This window comes from Centrocercus urophasianus, unplaced genomic scaffold, assembly GCF_019232065.1.
Source record: "Centrocercus urophasianus isolate 14NV4802_14NV808 unplaced genomic scaffold, USGS_Curo_1.0 seq_10, whole genome shotgun sequence".
In the NCBI taxonomy this organism is placed as follows: domain Eukaryota; kingdom Metazoa; phylum Chordata; class Aves; order Galliformes; family Phasianidae; genus Centrocercus; species Centrocercus urophasianus.
The window spans coordinates 81,436,811-81,455,412 of NW_024884142.1; the positions used below are offsets into that span (position 1 = coordinate 81,436,811).

An 18,602-nucleotide genomic window follows, 5' to 3' on the forward strand; every position below is an offset into this window, starting at 1 on the left:
TCGACTGTTAGGGTTGATTAGGTTAGGATTAAATCTGTAGATACTAATTACATCATAAATATTCTATGTTTAAACTTGGGCAACTCTACTAAAAAATGTACTAGAGTCTTTTCACCCTTTGAAAACCAAAGGCAGATGAAAATAAAGTAATGTAATCTATACTGTTACAGTTTGTAGTCTCAAGCACATCTTTCATGTCATGCTGGCCATCGTATCCGAGAGTTTTATTCCACAGCACATGTGTTCCTATGAGAAACATTCAACTGGGTCTCCAGTTCTACTATGCAATCTGATTTTGTTTGCTTGGATTACCAAGTCTCTGGAAGGGTAGTTCAAAAAGAAATAAATATTGTGAATCTGTTTTGCTCTGTAAAGATGTATACTTGCAAACTCCGGAGTATCATCCAGGCAGCTATAGCTTCAGTGTCATTTTAACATGACATGCTCTTTCACCACTTTCCTGACAGTATGTCCAACAGGAAAGGAGAGGAGGCAAAGACGCAGCAGAAAAAAAATCATTGCAATGGAATATATTGTTAAAGGCATTAAATTGTGTAATGAAGAATTGTGGTTGTGATTTTTGTTTTCTATTATTTTGTCGTCTTTGATGAAAATGACATGTTTTATATTCAGAAAGATGTAAATGCTGGTAGATAATTAAATCACAAATGTTACTATGGAATATCAAGAGCAATTTCAGTCGTTCTACATACATACATACATTGATACGACTAGTGTAATAATTTGAGCACAGTAACTACTCAAGTACTCCTATAGTTAGCTTTTTCAGATGACATGAGATGTTAAGAGAATTTTTTTATTTGTTACCTTTGTGGCAGCTGGGTAAAAGCTGCACTGACATCAGAGACTCTCAAGAAAATTTGTACTGCTTTTTTGGATTGATGCCTAGCAACATTAGTGGAAATTAGCTACATACAGCCCAGAAATTGTTCAGTTTCTGTCTGAATCATTTCTGTCTTAAACTTATACCTTATAAACGACCAAAGGCTTTTATGTTTCATTTGTACTGTTTAACATATAGCACTTTTGTAGAGCATGATGTATTTTATGTGACAGGTTTATTTATTTTTTTAGTAACTGTATTCATTAAAAAAAAAAAAAAAAAAAAAAAAAAATCAGAGCTTTTTTGGCCATGTTGTTTGCCTTAGTGTTATTGCTTTGGGTTGCAAAACAGACATACCCCACAAACTTACTGGCTCGAATCAACTGCTTAGTGGAAAATGCCATCAAACACAAACTCTCTGATGGATTGCCCATCTCTAACTCTTTTCCCTAACTGAAACTGTTTCTCTGTGGAGTTGATGCAGAAATTTGTTAGAGAAAAGGAGAATGAGAATAGATATGCTAGTGATATGCTATATAGATAAGCTACAGTCTGAATTGATCAACACGATGTAAGAAGAGTGACTTTGAATACAAAAGTCCATAGCTGTTCCTTAATTAAACTTGGTTGTTAACACAGATTTAATAGCAAGATTTGGAACATTTCATCTGTATGCATTTATGCATTGTAAAAAGGCACATGCTTTGTTTGCTATATGGGAATACACATTCATACTGTACATTTCAGAAGGAGGCAAGATACCTGTCTGGGAACTGAAAGAAAATATTATGGGCAACTTTGGGGATGCAGTGTACTAAAAAGAGAAAGAGATTTTACTTATTTTACTAAGTAACTGCGTCCGTGAATATTTGTATAATTTTCTTATATTCTCTGCCCTATCATACACTAGTTTTGATCCAGAGTTTTCAGAGGAAAATCTCACTCTCTGTATTCACATGTGGGTGTTTTTCCCAGGGTTTTATGGAAGATTGACTGTTATGATATTGACATATAGGCCGATAGAAGCTTATCTATCTGTGTTTTTGTGCTGGCTCAGGCTGACTCATGCACTAGATATAGTTCCTGCTGGGACTAACATTTGATTTACCAGAGATCTATTTTGCAGTAATACATTAAAATTATGTTTTTATGCTTGTAATTCATTTATTTGAAATTTTGTAACTTAATAATCAAGCAGTTGAAACATTTGTTCCCATGCTTATAGAACTAGCAAACTAGCAATTTGTCTAGAAATGTATTTTTAAGTCTCTTTTGACCATGTGCTAATTTTGTTTCAGGTATCTGAGCATGAATTGTAGTCTGGCTGCAGCTATTAAAGATTAATTACTGGTCTGTTTTTTTGTGGTTTGCTTTTTCTTTCTTTTTTTGATGCTATAGTCACAAGACTGTTTTCTGTAACATCGTCATTTATGACATGAAGGCTGAGCACCTCCTGATATTTTCCTTAGTTTCCATGCACTGGCGAATGCTTATTACTCTGCACTCAGTCTTTTACAGATTCAGGCACTATATGAGGAAGCTTTCAGCCTGGGGACATGATAAACAAGATTTTACTTTTTATGCAGTAGTGTAATGAGGTAGTATTTTCCCAAGATATGAGGACTGGAGAAAGCTAAAGCTTTCTACTTCTTTCACAGTCTTTCTGCAGTCTCCCTTGCCGCATTCGCATTTCTAGTGATAATGCACAATATAAATATAGAAAAAGGTGAACTAGTGTATGATAGTCTTGCTTTATTTGGATCATTAGGACAACAATACAGGAACTTTACAACAGGTGTTTACAGTTCTCAAATACGAGCAGCAATGGTTGCAGTGAAAAGTATTGGGATTGCATATATATTTAAGCAATCTTCATATGGAAATATCTGTTTATTAAGAGACTCAATCTAATCACCAGTTCAGATCTGACTAGATTCTTCCAGTGAATTCTAATTAATTAACCAAAGTGTGAACAAATTCAGAATTTTTTTACGCTACTTGTTTTGTACTGATGTGCTTTACTTCATAGGGAATCCATTACAAAGTATTATCAGCCCCAGAAGCATGTTGTTTGTTGCGTACACTGTCAACAAAAAGATATTCAAGGACTACATCTAAAAAGCAAAATTAAGACACCAAATATATAGAACTGTGTCCAGTTCTGAGTTTCCTGGTACAGAAGGGGCAGGGATGTATTGGAATGAGTCCATCAAAATACAACAAAAGCGGTGAAAGGGAACGGGAGCATGTTCTGTATAAAGAGTAACTGAGAGTGTAGGGTTCAGCCTGGAGAAGAGAAGTCTCGGGGGGGATCTTACCATGTGTATAGATACCAAATTGTAAAGTGGAAGAAACCAACTTGACATTGTTCTGCTCTAGCTAACTCTTCTTTGAATAGGGATGTTGGACTAGGTGACCTCCAGAAGTCCCTTTGAACTTTAACTATGATTCATTCCTGCTTTTGTCATAAAATCTTACCCTAAGTTAAATGGCATTGGTGGGAGTTCATAGAACAATAGAATGGTTTGGTCTGGAGGGGACTTTTAGGATCATGTAGTTCCAACCACTATAGGCAGGGACACCTCCCTCTAGACCAGGTTGCTCCCGTCCAGCCTGGCCTTGATTGCTTTCATCGATCCACAGCCTCAGTAGGCAACCTGTTCCAGTGTCTCACCACCCTCACAATAAAGAATTTCTTGCTAATATCTGGTCTAAATCTTCCCTCTTGCAGTTCTGCTAGATATGTTAAAAGCTTTAGGAGCTAATCCATAAGGATTTAAGCTTGTGTTAAACATTGTTTATCATAACCACAATGTCTTTTTCTAACAATGCTTGAAAAATTGTAGGGGCTGTTAACTTTATCTGCACCTTTTGTTTTGCCCCTCAGGAACGTTTCTTCTCGCCAAGAGTTCATCGTCGACTTCATGCTGTCCTAGCATCTGTTTGCACTTCAATGTTGATTTTATCAAATCTGATATTTCTTGGAGGAAATCATGTTGGAAAAATCTACTGGAACAGGATCTTTATGGAAGGCAAGTTTATTTTATGTGCTTTGTAGATAATAGAACTTTCCAAAAATTACCATGGATAGACTGAGCCAGGTTCTTTCTCATTGCAAATTGGGAGGAACTTTTTTTTTCTGTTCCTGTTCAAAGCCATCAAAAATCTGCCTGATACAATCTAAATAATGATGCAGGCTGTGTGACTATAAAGTAACACTGGCTTTCTCCCATGAAGTACAGAAAGGAATTATCGTGCTTCTCTGTCAGTGAAATCACTGAAGATTGAATAGTAAATGTGTGATAGGTTAGCCAGGTGGGATTTTTGTTCTCTATAGTTCACATTCATCAATAGGAGAAGATATACTAAAGCCAGCTCTTTTGATTTTGCAGATGGTTAGTGAATTATGTCTGCATTTTTACAGCATGACTGAGTGATTGACACTGATTTTGTAATGGATCTGTCAGGGTAGGGACCTTCCTAATGTAAGGATCTTGTGTGACAATATCAGCTTGTGATACTGTTGAATAATCATTATGTAGCTTTGTGCTGTGAACTCAACCACTGGATAAATACAGCTTTATGTATTTATTTATTTTTTTATTTAGCCAGAGCTCATAAGCAAGGCCAGTTTTCATTTCTGAGGTTTTTATTGCTATTGGAGAGCTACTTTGTCAAACAAAGGTCTTGCGGAGGAATCCTGCTTCCCTGCTGAAGTAGTACTGGGAAGTTTCTGTGCCTAGAAGTTCTCCCCTACGAACACCTCCATTCCTCCTTCATGCAGTCTTTTTTCCTTATGTTCCTTGTGGTGCTTTAGTGATCAGTGCTGGAGTCCTACTTAAGAATATCCATATGATGAGAGTAAGTTATGTAGAATAAATGAATTATTTATCTTCTCTGCTTAAGAGAAAAATTGTTGAAGCAGCACTGAGGTGGTCACATTTTTAGCATAAAAAGTAGTTGACTTTTCTTGTTAATGCTGGGCAGGATGAAGTTGAATATTTGTGTTTGTGCTTTGGTCTGAAAACATGAAAGATTTGTTCACTGTTTTCTTGACAGAAGCTTCGTTTCCTGTTAAATTCTGCTCCTTCTTCACAATTAGTTGACAAATGCTTTCTCAGTATGAAAACACAGGTTAAGAGAATAAGTTTAGAAGAAGAATTGAGCATCAAACCTTATGGATAAAAAAAAAATCTAATGACATTTTCCTTTCACTTTTATAGCTTAAGGCAAACTATTTTCAAATAAAATTCTGGTATTACTGTTATTTTGGAAACTGCAGCATAGGAAGTTCTGCACAAATGTGCGCAAGAACTTCTTTTCAGTGAGGGTGATGCAGCACTGGAACAGGCTGCCCAGGGAGGTGGTGGAGTCTCCTTCTCTGGAGATGTTCAAGACCTGCCTGGATGCCTACCTGTGTGACCTGCCGTAGGGAACCTGCTTTGGCAGGGGGGTTGGACTCGATCTCTGGAGGTCCCTTCCAACCCCTACAATTCTGTGATTCTGTGATTAGCAGTTACTGAATGCTGTTTTTTGAATCCAAGGAGGACAATATTTTAACAGGTAAAACAACATTAAATCAGATCAATTATTGTTTTTCTAGAGTGGTTATGTTGTTTGGTTTTGTTTTTTTTGATTTTATATGTAGGTTTTTATTAAGAGATACCAGGTGTCTGAGATAGTAAGCACAAATTAATTTGATTATTTGCAATTTGTTTCACGTACTGGTTGAGGTTGGAAAGGACCTCTAGAGATCATCTGGTCCAACAAGCCTGTTCAAGCAGGGGCACCATGCTTGATGTGTTTCCATAATGTGTTAAATCAACTTTAGAACTTAAGGGCTTTTGATTTGTGCAGCTCATGCTGTACTAGTACAAATAGTACAGTGCTGGTACAAATACAGTACTGTACTAAGAGGTAAGCTAGATTTATCTGTATCCTCAGATCACACGGATGACTGTGAGCGTATTTACTACTGGTTCTCACAAATAACGTACAGTAACTGAGAATCAGCTGAGATTTCATTGCATCTGCACTCCTGCTCCACTACAGTTTGCATACGATTGAATAAATGCTGTACGTTTCAGACCAGTCAAGTCCTCAAGGACTATTCAAAACTGTTGTCTTCAATTTAAAGTAAATTTAAATGTTGATTGATAGAAGACATAATACAAACCTACTCATGTGTCCTTCTAAGGTAAGGAGTAGAGCTCAGTATGAAAGAATAACTGCAGAAAGCTGTCCACCTGCATGCACATCAGCTGCACAAGAATAGTCATTTTCCTTCTTTTGTTTAAATCTCATGGAATTGTTTGTATACAAACTTGCATGCATAACAGTAGGTGGAAGATAGGAATAGATTTGCATCACACAGTTTATAAATAGAACTGGCATTTGTAGATCGTTAGCAAAATTATTCAAGGTCCTGGATGCCCAACTTGAGCAATAAAATACATCTCAAAGCAGAAATCAGATTTCCAATTAGGTGGAACTTCAGGTATTGTGCGTGGAATTCTCAGGTCTGTCAAGGAAGTGAATATCGGTATTTTAAAACCTCATGTGCCCAGTGTGTACCAGTCAGAAATTATGAGCTCTGTTGCATTACTGACAGGTAGCAGTGAATTTTTATTATCTGCTTTCTTCTTATGGAAAATAAACTCATCTGGCTTCAAAATGAACTTCTCAGCATCATTACAAGCATTGCTGTCAATTTCAGGAACAGGTGTCTGTGTTTGTTATCTATGTGTATTTGTTCTAAATTTTTTTTCTCCAACTGTTTGGACAGGCCTTACGGCTTCTAAAACTTAACTTACAGCTGAGGGACCTGTTTGGAAGGGCAGCATTGTAATGCTTTTGGTTAACAGAATGAATTATCTTAGCAAGCATGGCTGAAGGTAATAAACTGGGAGGAGACACAAGTATGTTGAGGGATACAAAAGGTATAAAATGCATAAAATGCTTCACGCTCCTTTCTTAGTTTAGGAGGAACAGAGTACAGATCAATGAGGAAAACGCACAGTGCATTGGAGGTGTATTTTACTTTGATTAGCTGTCTAGACATTGGACAGCTGTTGTTAAACTCAACTATAAACCAGTCTTTAACCATCCAATTTACCTCACTATATTGCAAATAGTGCCTCTTGGCATGGGATAAGATGCACTGTCACTCTTCACTTCATTCAGAGTTGTTTTGTACAGACTAGTTATGATTAGATTGGATGTCTAACCTTTGAGAACATGTCCTTCAGTAGGCAGCCAGCAAAGAGCAAATTTCACCCCAGTTAGAAATGATTTACTGCAGGAGCCCAAAATGGCTGGCTAGGCAGAAGCTCTGCAGTGAAGGATATCTCTGACCGTTGTACCAGGCTGCAAACTTTGTGAAGCAACAATATCATGCCACTTCCAACAAAAATAGACCCTTATGCCAAGACATGCTGACAGCAGTATGAAATGCATAAAATAACCTCTTCTGCTTGACATTCTGATATTTAAACTTAAAACATGTCCAGTTTTGGTTACTCCGGGTTAAAAAAAAAAACAAAAAACAAAAAAAAATCAGACAATTAGGGAGAGCAGAATGCAGCAAAATAGTGGGGAGTCTAGGAGCCATGAAACTGAAGTAAATGACATTGTTTTGTTCTGAGAGGACAGCATTGAGGAGAGATAGAAGAAAACAGAAATTTCCGAAAAGAAAGTGTTAACAACCTAGTCACTATTCCCAGTGAGCTCAAGAGACTGAAAATGTCTGTGAAAGGTAGCAGGGAAGCTTTAGTTGAGATAGGAGGAACTTTCAAACTGTGAGGCACAGTAAATACCAAAACACATTATCGAGGCAGGCTGTTGGATTGCAGTCTTTGGAGGACAGTCTCCAGGTAGAGAAAAATCTGTCAAGCAGTGGAGAATTTTCTCTGATTTTGATTTGATTTGACAACTGATTTTGTCTTGGTGCAGGAGGAACCCCTGATTGGCCTCCAGACCTATTTCAAGCCCTATTTTCTGTAGGTAGTTTATCAGCAGATACAACTGACAGAAATCTGTGTGCAACACAGCAGGATTTTGGAGGTTTATTTTATTTTTTTCCTTAGCAAATTAAGGACTTTGATAATGTATAAAAGGGCAGTTTCAGTAACGTTCTGACTATTTCCATTTAAAGTTGGAGTCAGGTGGTGGAAATATCTCGTAGCACTGTGAGCAAGATACAACTTAGTGGAAGTGATGGTGCAATTTTAAGCTACCAGCAAATACTGTCAGGAAAATTGGAAATATTTGCTCTTTCACGTTTGACCTTTTCTTCTAGCATTTTGGGATGGAATGTGTAGTACCATATGTGAATGTTTTTGTTAGAAATATTTCTAAAAGCGTTTTAAACCAATTGTTTTATATAAAACTAAAGCTAATTTCCAAATACTTAATTGAAAATGGAAAACCTTTATTTTGCCTCTAGTTTTCTCTTTCAACTTGCTTTAAGCAAAAATAGATCTTATGCTAACCAGGGTTATTTGGTTAATTTATAGTGAGTAAAAAGATTTTCTTACCATTAAGGAGTGACTGGCCAGCTTTATGGACATCTTCACTTCTCTGCAACCCTACCTCATATTGTGTTCCATGAAACATCTTAGCCATTGAATTACAAGTGGGAATTTCCATGAATGTGACATAGGAGATTCAAAGGTTTGAGAGTGACAAAGAGTTTGGTGTAATACCTTTGTTGTAATCTGCATAAATGTGGAATTTTTGTTTTGCTTTGGCAAAAACAGTAGGAGATCATTATCTTATGACATTAAACTCAAATTACATTGTTCATTAATTATATTATATCACTGAGGATTAATCTCTGAGCTTAATTGTTTCTTTTTAAATAGATCATGTAGTGAATGAGTTGTGAATTTCAAAGGGTATCAGGATGCTTCAAGACATGGTCCTGGAATGCTGTTGTCCTTAGAAGTTTTGCCCTTGGTTTTGAAGACAGTAAAAAGATTTCTGTTAAAAGAATCACTTCTGTATTAGTGGTTGAGATCCCTTTCGATGCTCAACAACTTAATCATTTAAAAGCTTTAAGTTACTGTAATTCCATTGCTGTATGAGGGAGATATCAGTAACAAAACAAACAAAAACATAAGATATTGCTGTGTCAATTTTTGTTTGCTGTGATCTGGCTCATGCAAGATTGTATCTACACAAAGCTAACTAATGTTGCAGATTACATGCCTCATCTGCTGCAATAATGAGTGTAGGGAAAATATTTCATGATGGCCAGCAGTTCACACACATCTCCCTCTTAAGAATCTGATTACTGCTAGTTAGTTTAGTTAATAGATTTAACACGTTTTAAGGGCTAAAAAACGCTAACAAAGTGGAATAAATAAATTAGGGAGTGTCATTAAATAGAAAGCTTCTGTTGGACATTGTAACTCTGTGTTCTGTGCACCTCTTGTAAGAGCTTCATTCAAGTTTATTTGCAACTGGAAGAAGGTGGGAGAGTCTACTGCAATGACTGGCTGTTCAGAGTTGGTGTTCACATTTTCAGGTGGCCTTTGTTTGGGTTTGGAATCTTGTGCTGTAGGGGAGCTGCCATATGGTATTCCAGCATTCCAGATTCTCCAGATTTTCACTTTCACTCATAAGTCCCACTTTCAGCAGTTATGCAGAAATTTAAGGTCAATTTTCCCCCCCAAAATACATTTATGAATGCTATATTGATGGATTGCATAATTTAGAGAAATATTGCAGAGTGGCGAGAATAGTACTAAAGATGTCACATTTTTCCAAATGATTCATTCCTCTTCATGCACAAAGGAAACTTGTTTTTGTAATCATTTATGTAACCTTGCTTAGTGGGTGCAGTTCACTGGGAAGTGAGCTGGCAAGATGCCAAGCAAACCAGATTTTTGGCCTGCAGAAATGCAGAAGCAGTTCACCCCCTTTCACCTCCCAGAGGCTAAGAGTTGTATAAAAGCAAATTTTCACCTTTGTTCGGCTTGGCTTCTTTTTAGAATTGAAAGCATAAAGTATGTTCTTCTGCTACTTTCTGTTGTATTGGTTTGGGCTGCCGTTCTGTGTGCAAACTATTGGAGGATTGCCAAGTTTAAATACAACAGTTGCTGTTGATTATCGATAGTTTGCAATTGGTCTTTGAGCTCTTAGGACCTGATCCTGAAGTCACATCAATACTGAAATACCCTTCTATCTGTAGAGTCCCAGAACCTGTGCAGATGAGTCTGCCTGGGTCAATATGATTGCAGGATCAGAATCAGTCCCAAAGAAACTAGATATCATATACCATGTTAAAACCTTTATTTTACATACAGCAAGTGCAAGTACAAAAAATGCAAAAGAATCTACAGTGTGATTGTGTGTACAGAGTTCATTGTTATGTGTTATGATGTATATGTACATATGACTTACAGAACTAAATTAATTTCAGTGCTGTAAAAATTGGAGTTGTTGGTAGATTGCATTGCCTTCCTGGCAATCTATAGCTTTTCACAAAAAGAGAACATGTTTGTTACCTAATGAGTCTGATGAGCTTTGTTGATAGTGGTAAAACCCACAGATTTTCAACAACTTCAGCAGGTTTTGTACAGCCTTTTTCTTTCCATTCTAATGATGCCTGTAAAGACGTAGAATGGTAGGATGAGCAGTTGTTGGTGTAGTTGGGTTAGCCAAACCCATTTCACAGATAAACTATGCTGGTAGTGATGTGCTTGGTGTGGAAGCTGGAATGAGTGATACAGCCAAGCTAGTGTGGAAGATCAGCAGGTGCTGTTTTTGCAGACTCTCATGGACTGAAGCACTCCAAATGTGTGGAATCCTCCAGTATTAAACATAGCTTAAGCATAAAAAATAAAACTGTGGGATTTTTTGTCTCAAAAATCTCAAAATTTCTGTGGTCTTGTGACTGTTCTTTAGTAAGCAGCTTGGAATTAATGCAGCAGAGCTCAGAAAAAGAGTAGGAGGGTGGGAATGGTTTTAAAATTTATAGAACTTAAAAAAAAAATAATATCTTGTAACACTTCTAAAATGCCTTTCTCAAGTGGGGCCTTATCAGATACTATGACAAACACGTCAGAAGGCCATGTAGGAATGCCTTTGAAACCTCTTTTTCTTGAAACTGTTCTTTGGGAGCCTTTTATTAAGCCGAAAGTGGTGCTTCTTTCTCCATGTGAGTTATGGATTGACCAGCAGGGACAAGAGCTGGGTGCTGCCAGCAGACTTGCTGCCTCTGAGGCAACACTGCAAGCGAGAAATGTGACTGTAGTTGTGCTAAATCTTTTGTGCTGGGCTTTACCAGCAAGAGTAATTTGTGATGACCATTAGTTTCCTTTTCCATCCTAGATCCTGTTCATTTGCAGTGTTGAGGGGTGAGATCTAATTTTGGCCGTATCTGTTTCTCTTCCTTACTATTATGCTCGCTAGATTTTGCATTGCAAACTATCCCAGCTAAGAACCTTAGGAGAGCAGAGGTTTCTCTTATTATTGGCTTCTCATTTCTCCATGTGAGTGCACAGCAGACGTATTACGGTGTCTCGCGGTGCTGGAGAGTTGCATAAAATACTGGGCTTGCCATTTTATGCAAGCTGGATCACCATGCTTATTGAGAAACTTGTACATAAATGGGCTAGTAGTTTTGATAACATGTATTTAACAGATCAGTAATAGCAATAATTTCAGCTAGGACTTGCAACCATCAAAAAAATTCTCTGAAACATGATGCAATCTTTTTCTTTCCCTTATTCAGAAATTTCAGAAGCCTGGATAGCTGCTACTCCTTTCCCATCATTGAATCCTGTTTCTTCCTTCAGTCAGCGCCTTCATCTGTCTTCAGATTTTAACTTGTTCTGACTCTTTCACTTTTTTCAAATGGTCATTAAGAGAACAGTTCCCAAATACAGAAAGTAACCATCTAACAGCAGGAACTGAAACACCAGCTGTATTTAGCTTTGCAATCATTGAGACTTTCACAACAACTTTCTAAGTTGTTTATTTTCTGAAAAGTGATTTTAAGAACAGCATTGTGGGGTTCCACAATTATTGCCACTTAGAGCCTGCTAGACCAAATTTTTTTCAACTTATAAGAAAAAAGGAGACTTCCTTTTTTTTTTCAAATGCCAACCCTGTATATCAGCTTGAGACCAGAAAATCATGCTGTGTTCATTCTGGCTCTTGCATCTCTAGCAACAAAGTCAGAGGTGCTCTTAATAATAATGTTGTGAAGGTGCAGGAGCCATAGGGAAGGCTGAAGTCCTCTAAAAGATGTGTAGCCTTTGCAACGGAGATGAAAAGCAACAGGAATGAACAAAGCATGAGCTAAGGTTCTCAAAATTTAACGATCCTAGAAATGCTGCATTTTTTCTGTTTGTGTTGTAACAGTTGTAACAGCGTGTAGCTGAGATACTAGACCGAATAATTGCAAAAATTCAGACGCAAAGTCAGAGACCATCGTATGCTCTCCCAGTTATTGTTACAAATCACATCTTAAGTTTGCTGTTCATTCTGTAGTGAAATAATGGTGAAGTTCAGAGCAGCGAAATTCTTCAGGAACATTTCTTCCTATAAAGTAATGGACTTTTAGGGTTGTTTTTCTTTAATAAGCTGTCTTCCACTTTATCCTTCCTTTTCTTACTTACTATCTGTAAAATTCCTAGTATAGAGAGAACACATAGTGAAACCCAGTTGTGATGTGTGAGATTGAGGAAGTCTTCCTACGTGTTGAATTTGCATGACTGTTGAGTGTTTCAGCCCTCTATGATTTAACAAGACCTGACGTTTTATTTCTGACATTTGTTGAGACACCTGTCTTTGTCCACAAATCTCTGTCAAGCTGCCAGACCTGTGTATTCCTGCCTGTTTTGCTCGTTAGCGTTAAATAATGTAAATCACTCGCAGCAACACAGTACCATAGCAGTATTTAAGCATCTTAAACAGAAATCTCTAATGTTAAGAAATGATTTCGTTATTCTGATTTTTAAAGTACTGCAGCTTACATGTGAAGAATAGTAAATAACATGGTAAGTTTTATACTGTTAACATCCTTACTTCTAACCATTTTAAAACACTGGACTATTGATTTTTCATTACTTTTGCTGTCTTTCACTTGTTTTATATTATATCCTCTTGCTAAATCTTCTGTCAAATACAATAATCCTTGTACAAATTCTAACGTAGGCTTTGAAGGAATCCCTGAGAAAAGTCTGTTGTGTTTTGCAATACAAATTATCCATAAAAATTCTTCCAACTGTGGGAGTTTTATACCTGAATAAAGATTTGTCTTAAATCTGGATGGACAAAAGCTCAAATCGAGATACTTGTCTGGAGTACTGTTGTGGGAAAAGATTGTTTGTCTCTTCAAAAATTTTAGTAAGGAGTTACCAAAGTACTTGCTTTCCTTAGATAGAAACATATCTTCTTTATTAGTTCTTAACATTGACTGAAAAGTGTGTTTATTCCATCACCTGTGGGTTAATGTGCATCATGTGGTAAAAAATAACTTGTAAATAATTGAAAATGATTTAAACTTGAATATTGGGACTGTAATTCTTTGCCAGGTCTTCAGTCTGTTAACATTTATATCAAAGGCATGTTCCATTTAACAAGTAAACTGCATGTAAGTGATTGGGTAGCAGCATATAGAATCATAACATTCTTGATTTGCTATTACCTTTTATTTAAAATGCTTAAGATAGTGATCTTCTAGCATGTCTGTTGCATGCAGCTGAGAATGTTGTTCATTCTCCTTCATTGCTGTATATGAAAACTGTCTCAGTTTTATTTTCAGTCTAGCAACTCAGAAATTAAAGCTTGCATGTAGAACAGGATAATCTTCAAGACACTGTGGCACCATTCATTACAGACAAAGTCCATCATATGAGTGTATTATTTCTTGCTCCAGTATCAGGACAGGAGAAAACTTCTTCATTCCTGCCCAGATAGCGTGTTTACATGTTTAAGAACGATCAACCAGTAGACTGATTGGAAATGTGGAAAATGAAATGACTGAATAGCTCTAGAGAATTGCTAATGGCATGTACAGTCTTTCACTTTAACTTAAGTTCAGTCTTTTTCCAGGTCGCTGGCAACTGAGAGTTTATGCCACCTGATTGTTCTTTTCTTGCCTTCAGTATTCAAACTGAGATGGGTTTGGATAAAGCTGCTGTTGTTCAGCAGGAACTCAGCAGTATGGAAATGTGTTTGTAGACCTTTCTTCCGGTAAAAGAACAAGTTTGGAGATGTCCTCTTGTCAGTAGGTTGTCCATAGAAGATCACACCTATGCTATGAAAAAAAGTCAGGGATACAGTTTTTGTCTCTCCCCAACAGTGCTAAGAGCAGTTAGTTGCATGATGGTTCCTGCAGCATAAGCAGTTCCACCCAGCTGATGATATCCTTATTCTTAGCAAAGACCTCTGGACAGAGATCCTTTGCCGAAGTTTACTCAGAGAGATTCTACGTTGCCACATAGAAATACAACAAGGTTGCCTGATACAAGTATCCATGATTAATGTGTCAAAGTGCGACTGTGAGTTATCATGCAAAGGCACAAGGAGGATCATTGAGACCCTACAGGGAAATCCATCAGTAGAGCTCTGAACAGTGGTTCTCCCAAGAGTCTTGTAACTTGTTATTGGACATGTAATTCAACTAGAGTGGACTGCTATATTTAGTACCTCTTTGGAGATGGAAATCTGCATGGCAAAACAACTTGAAGTGCTCACTGAGGTTTGTAAGCAGTATTATGTCCATTGTGATTCAGCTCTTACCGTGTGATTTGGCAAATGTAGCATAGAGAATTGGGGGCCCAGATACATGGAGAAATCAGGAATCTTAAGTTCTACTAAATAGACATAAGGGATATTCCTTCCATGAAGACATAATGACTATAACTTGAGCTATATAATGAATATCTTGTTGCAGAGCAGCCATGTGGTAATGGATAACCTCACTACTGAAAGATTTTCGTGCTAGACTTTGATGATCTTACTTCATTTTTCTTGGATGGACATTTGGGAGAAACAGAGAAGTCAATCCATGTTAGATAGCACTAATGCAGATATTACAAGCTGTGGAAAAAGGCCCAACCTCAACCTGCCAACAAGGTGTAAGTATTCTTTCATCACTGTGGCAGACTTTTGTGTAAGCTGCGTTTTACTGCGTTGGTCAGTCCTGGCACACTCAAAGGTTTGTCTGCTGAACTGTCATGTCTTAGCTGTCACCCAGATGCCCATAGAAAACAAGCACAAGAAATGTGCTGGATCTGAAGAGTGCAGAACAGAAGTTTTTGTCAGAGTGAGCACCAGGACACACCTTAGTTTGAATGATGCAAAGTAGGAGAGGCCATGGCAAGGTTGTGTAAGCATGGTCCTCTTGCTTCTTTTTTAGTAGAACTTGAGCTCTTGCCAGAGATGAAAGCTACTTGGGCCTCATTGAGTCTCATTGGTGTATGTATCACTGACCACAGAGGACTCCCTAACACATAGGGCAGTACATAAATTGCTTGATAGTCTTGCATAATTGCATAGGGCAGTGTGTAATGTTTCACCTCTCCTTCCAACAGTGGGATTTAATTTCTCCCCTGAAACTGAGGAAGCAGTCATTATTTCTTTATCTTACTAATATGTTTGGTCTCTGTGCTCTTCTGATATTGACGTTTTCTGGCTTAACTATAATGAAGACATGAGAAACAACAAAAGACGAAAGTAATTAATTTGCTTTTGACTGCTGCTTTGAAGGAATGAAGTTGTATTCTCAGCTTTCCAAGTTCAGCTCCTTCTTAAGCTCCAGCAGAGATGAAAGAAAAGCAAAGACTACAAGAGAGGACAAAAAAAAAAAAAAAAAAAAAAAAAAAAGAAAAAAGGCAAAAATAGGAGAAAGTCCAGCAGCTAAGTATTTCTTAACATTGCATTTAAAACGAATCTTAATGAGAGATGTGCCTTGAACCCTTCTTTGCCTTTGGAGACTCCCTGTATTATTTTTCCTAATGTCTCTCTTTGCTTGCAGAAAAACTGTTGTCCAGTTTCTTCACTGGATTGGTGTATAGAGCAGACAGTCCTGCTGCAATGTAAAGCAGAGAATATGTTGTGCATTGTAAGATTCCAGTGGGATCAGCAACTCATCACAAGAGTACATTCCCATGAATGAATAAGTTATACCTATTTAAAAATGTAATATGGACCAACACTTTTAATCTGTAAAGCAGAGTGCAGATTCAAATCTCATGGGTGACTGCTTTAGCCTGCATGACTGGCATTGATACAGCTGCCAAGGGCAGCTTGACCAAGGTAGATGACCTCAGCACTGTAACAACAGCAGCACACCTGGTATGAACAGCAGGATATTTTTTTCCCCATCTTTTTAGTTTTTTTCCTAAATGCTATGTAAAGGGTTAGGTAGGACTCAGCTTCTGTAACAGTGGGAGCAGAGACTCTGGTGAAGATCTAAACCTGTGAAGTTACTGTCATCTACCATCTGGGATACTAATACATTTAAGGACATGCTGTTCTGACATAATCTGAGCTCTTGTTCATCCTCTCTCCTCCAAGCTATAAAATTTTTATAAATATTCTTATTCTTCTCTTTTTTTTTTTTTTTTTTTTCCCTGTTCATCAATATGTTCAGTCATCATTGCGGTTTGTGCTGACTTTGCTGGTAGCTGTCTCTTGATAGTTAGCAGCCACCTGGAAAGGACACATCCAGAGGCTGCAGGACTGTGGGGCCTGTATTAAGGAAATGCATCTTAGCAGTTCATAATTGAATCCTTTTCAATATGTATGGCAGTATGAATTCCAGTTAACAAATCCAATGGATATCCAAGAGGACTTTGTTCGATAGACCACTTTCTTGTGGCAAAAGATTTATTCTGTGTTGATACTGCATTTCGTATACACTATCATGCGTATTTTGTTGTATTTACTCAGAGGCATAAATGTGGCTTGCCTGCAAACTGCCTGCATGCTGGTTTATATTTGTAGTGTGAACTGGATCTTTTCTGATCATTGTTAATGTCACCTAGAGAAAATTGTCCAGCCTGCAAAGGTTGTTTTGACAATGAAAGCTCTCTATTGGAAACAGATGGTGTGTTTTCACATCAAAAGGTGATTCTCACAAAAGATCTTGGGAGAACCAGAGAGCTCTTTTGACCCTCAAATGGTGATGGCAACTTCAACATTAGCAGTAGAGGTTAGAGCAGCTTCAAAGCTTTTCTGCTGAAAAGTAAATAAACAGTAAGCCAACAACAGGATGAGCAGGCTCCAGGAAAGCGTAAATGAGTTTGTCTTCGTCAATACTTATATTTACTGAAATATTCTAAGATGTTTTTAGGCTTTGTATTCAGCAGACAGCACTCTTGCAAGGCATGAAAGCAGATCCATTGCCTTTAATTTGTTCTTTTTGCTCATATTTTAATCCTTTCAAATCCCTGTTCCTAGTCTTTTATAGGGAATAATTAAATGCTTCACTATTTTAGTGATTAATTTTGCTTTTGTTAATTCTCTGTGAGATCATTCCTTTTGACAGTATTGAGTGTTACTTGTCGTCATTAAAAGACAGAATGCGCTCTGGGCTAGAGGACGTGTGATGGGCAGCCTGTCAATCTTGGCTGACTGGTTTGGGGTTTTTTTTTTTGTTTTTTCTCCCTCTATTTCCAAGATCACTCTGGATGTATCTTGCAGCATATAGGAGAGTGAGAATAGTTTGAGGGCACTGAAGAGCAGACAACTGCCTGAGGAAACTGAGTAGCATACAAATGATTAATGAGGTGATATATTTGGCACTACTAGCATTATTTTTTGGATAATGTATTCAGGAGGAAGTAAATCAGTAATGGGATTTAAGAAGCACAAAAGGAGATTTCAGTATGATAAATTACATTCACAAAGGTGTTACCAAATGTCAATTGATACTACAGGAGCAAGGAGGATTTTTGTGTGAACTGCAAACAGCATGCTCACAATTTTAACTCTGCTGAGCACTGGATTGGCAAAGTATCTGTTGGAGATAACATCGTGCTTTGCATTAGTTTCATCATTTGTTTCAGACTGCAAACAGCATTAATCCTCAAGACCTCAACTTGCTGATTTTCATAGAAAGCAAGTGTTCTTTCCTCTTTGCATTCCATCTCAGGATAATTCTTTCTCTTTTCAAAATATTTTGCTTTTCTACTGGTATGCCTCGTGTCCTTCAACTTATTAAAAGACTTTTTGGAAGCCCATACATGTGATGCATGCAAATCTTTCCATCAGTCTTTTTTGCTTCCTCCATGTCTCTTACCATTCTTACTGCATAGTTTCCAGTATGCTCACGTGTTGAAGTTAGGCAGCCTAGCTATGCTGCAGAAATGCACTATTTATATTTCAATAAAACTTCAGTGATAGAGTCTGCCTCCAGTTACAGGGGGGTTATTACAAGTAAATTGATTGCAATATCTGCCCATGCAGAATTTGAATACAAGTATCTTCCAGTTGACTGAAGCATAAGGCATTGTTTTACCTTAAGCTCATTTCAGGTAATAAGGAAAAACAGGCTTAATTTATGAGTGTAGTCAGAAAATTGATTTTGAAGAAGCTTTCATTGAAGTCCCTTAGCTATCCTAAAGAGAGACTGAGTGTTTCAGTTTACCCTGAACAGATTAGAAACAGGTTTGTTTGTGCCACTGTTGGCACTGGTTCTACTAACCTAGAGTAGGAATGCTCACATGGTCATTACTCGATTTCCTTAATTAAACTGAGCAGAAAAAACACCTTTTCATTAAATCAGCATTAAGCTACA

The 18,602-nt window shown here is 37.4% G+C and overlaps 1 protein-coding gene across 2 annotated transcripts in view; it reads left to right on the plus strand.

The window, feature by feature from the left end:
• The window catches only part of HHAT (hedgehog acyltransferase), a 147,166-nt gene that overhangs the window by 88,112 nt on the left and 40,452 nt on the right, over positions 1–18,602 (plus strand). For both annotated transcript variants that reach the window (XM_042824838.1, XM_042824848.1), the window contains one exon: positions 3,732–3,876. In XM_042824838.1, coding sequence (XP_042680772.1) covers positions 3,732–3,876 — 145 coding nt within the window. The remainder of the gene's footprint in view (positions 1–3,731; positions 3,877–18,602) is intronic.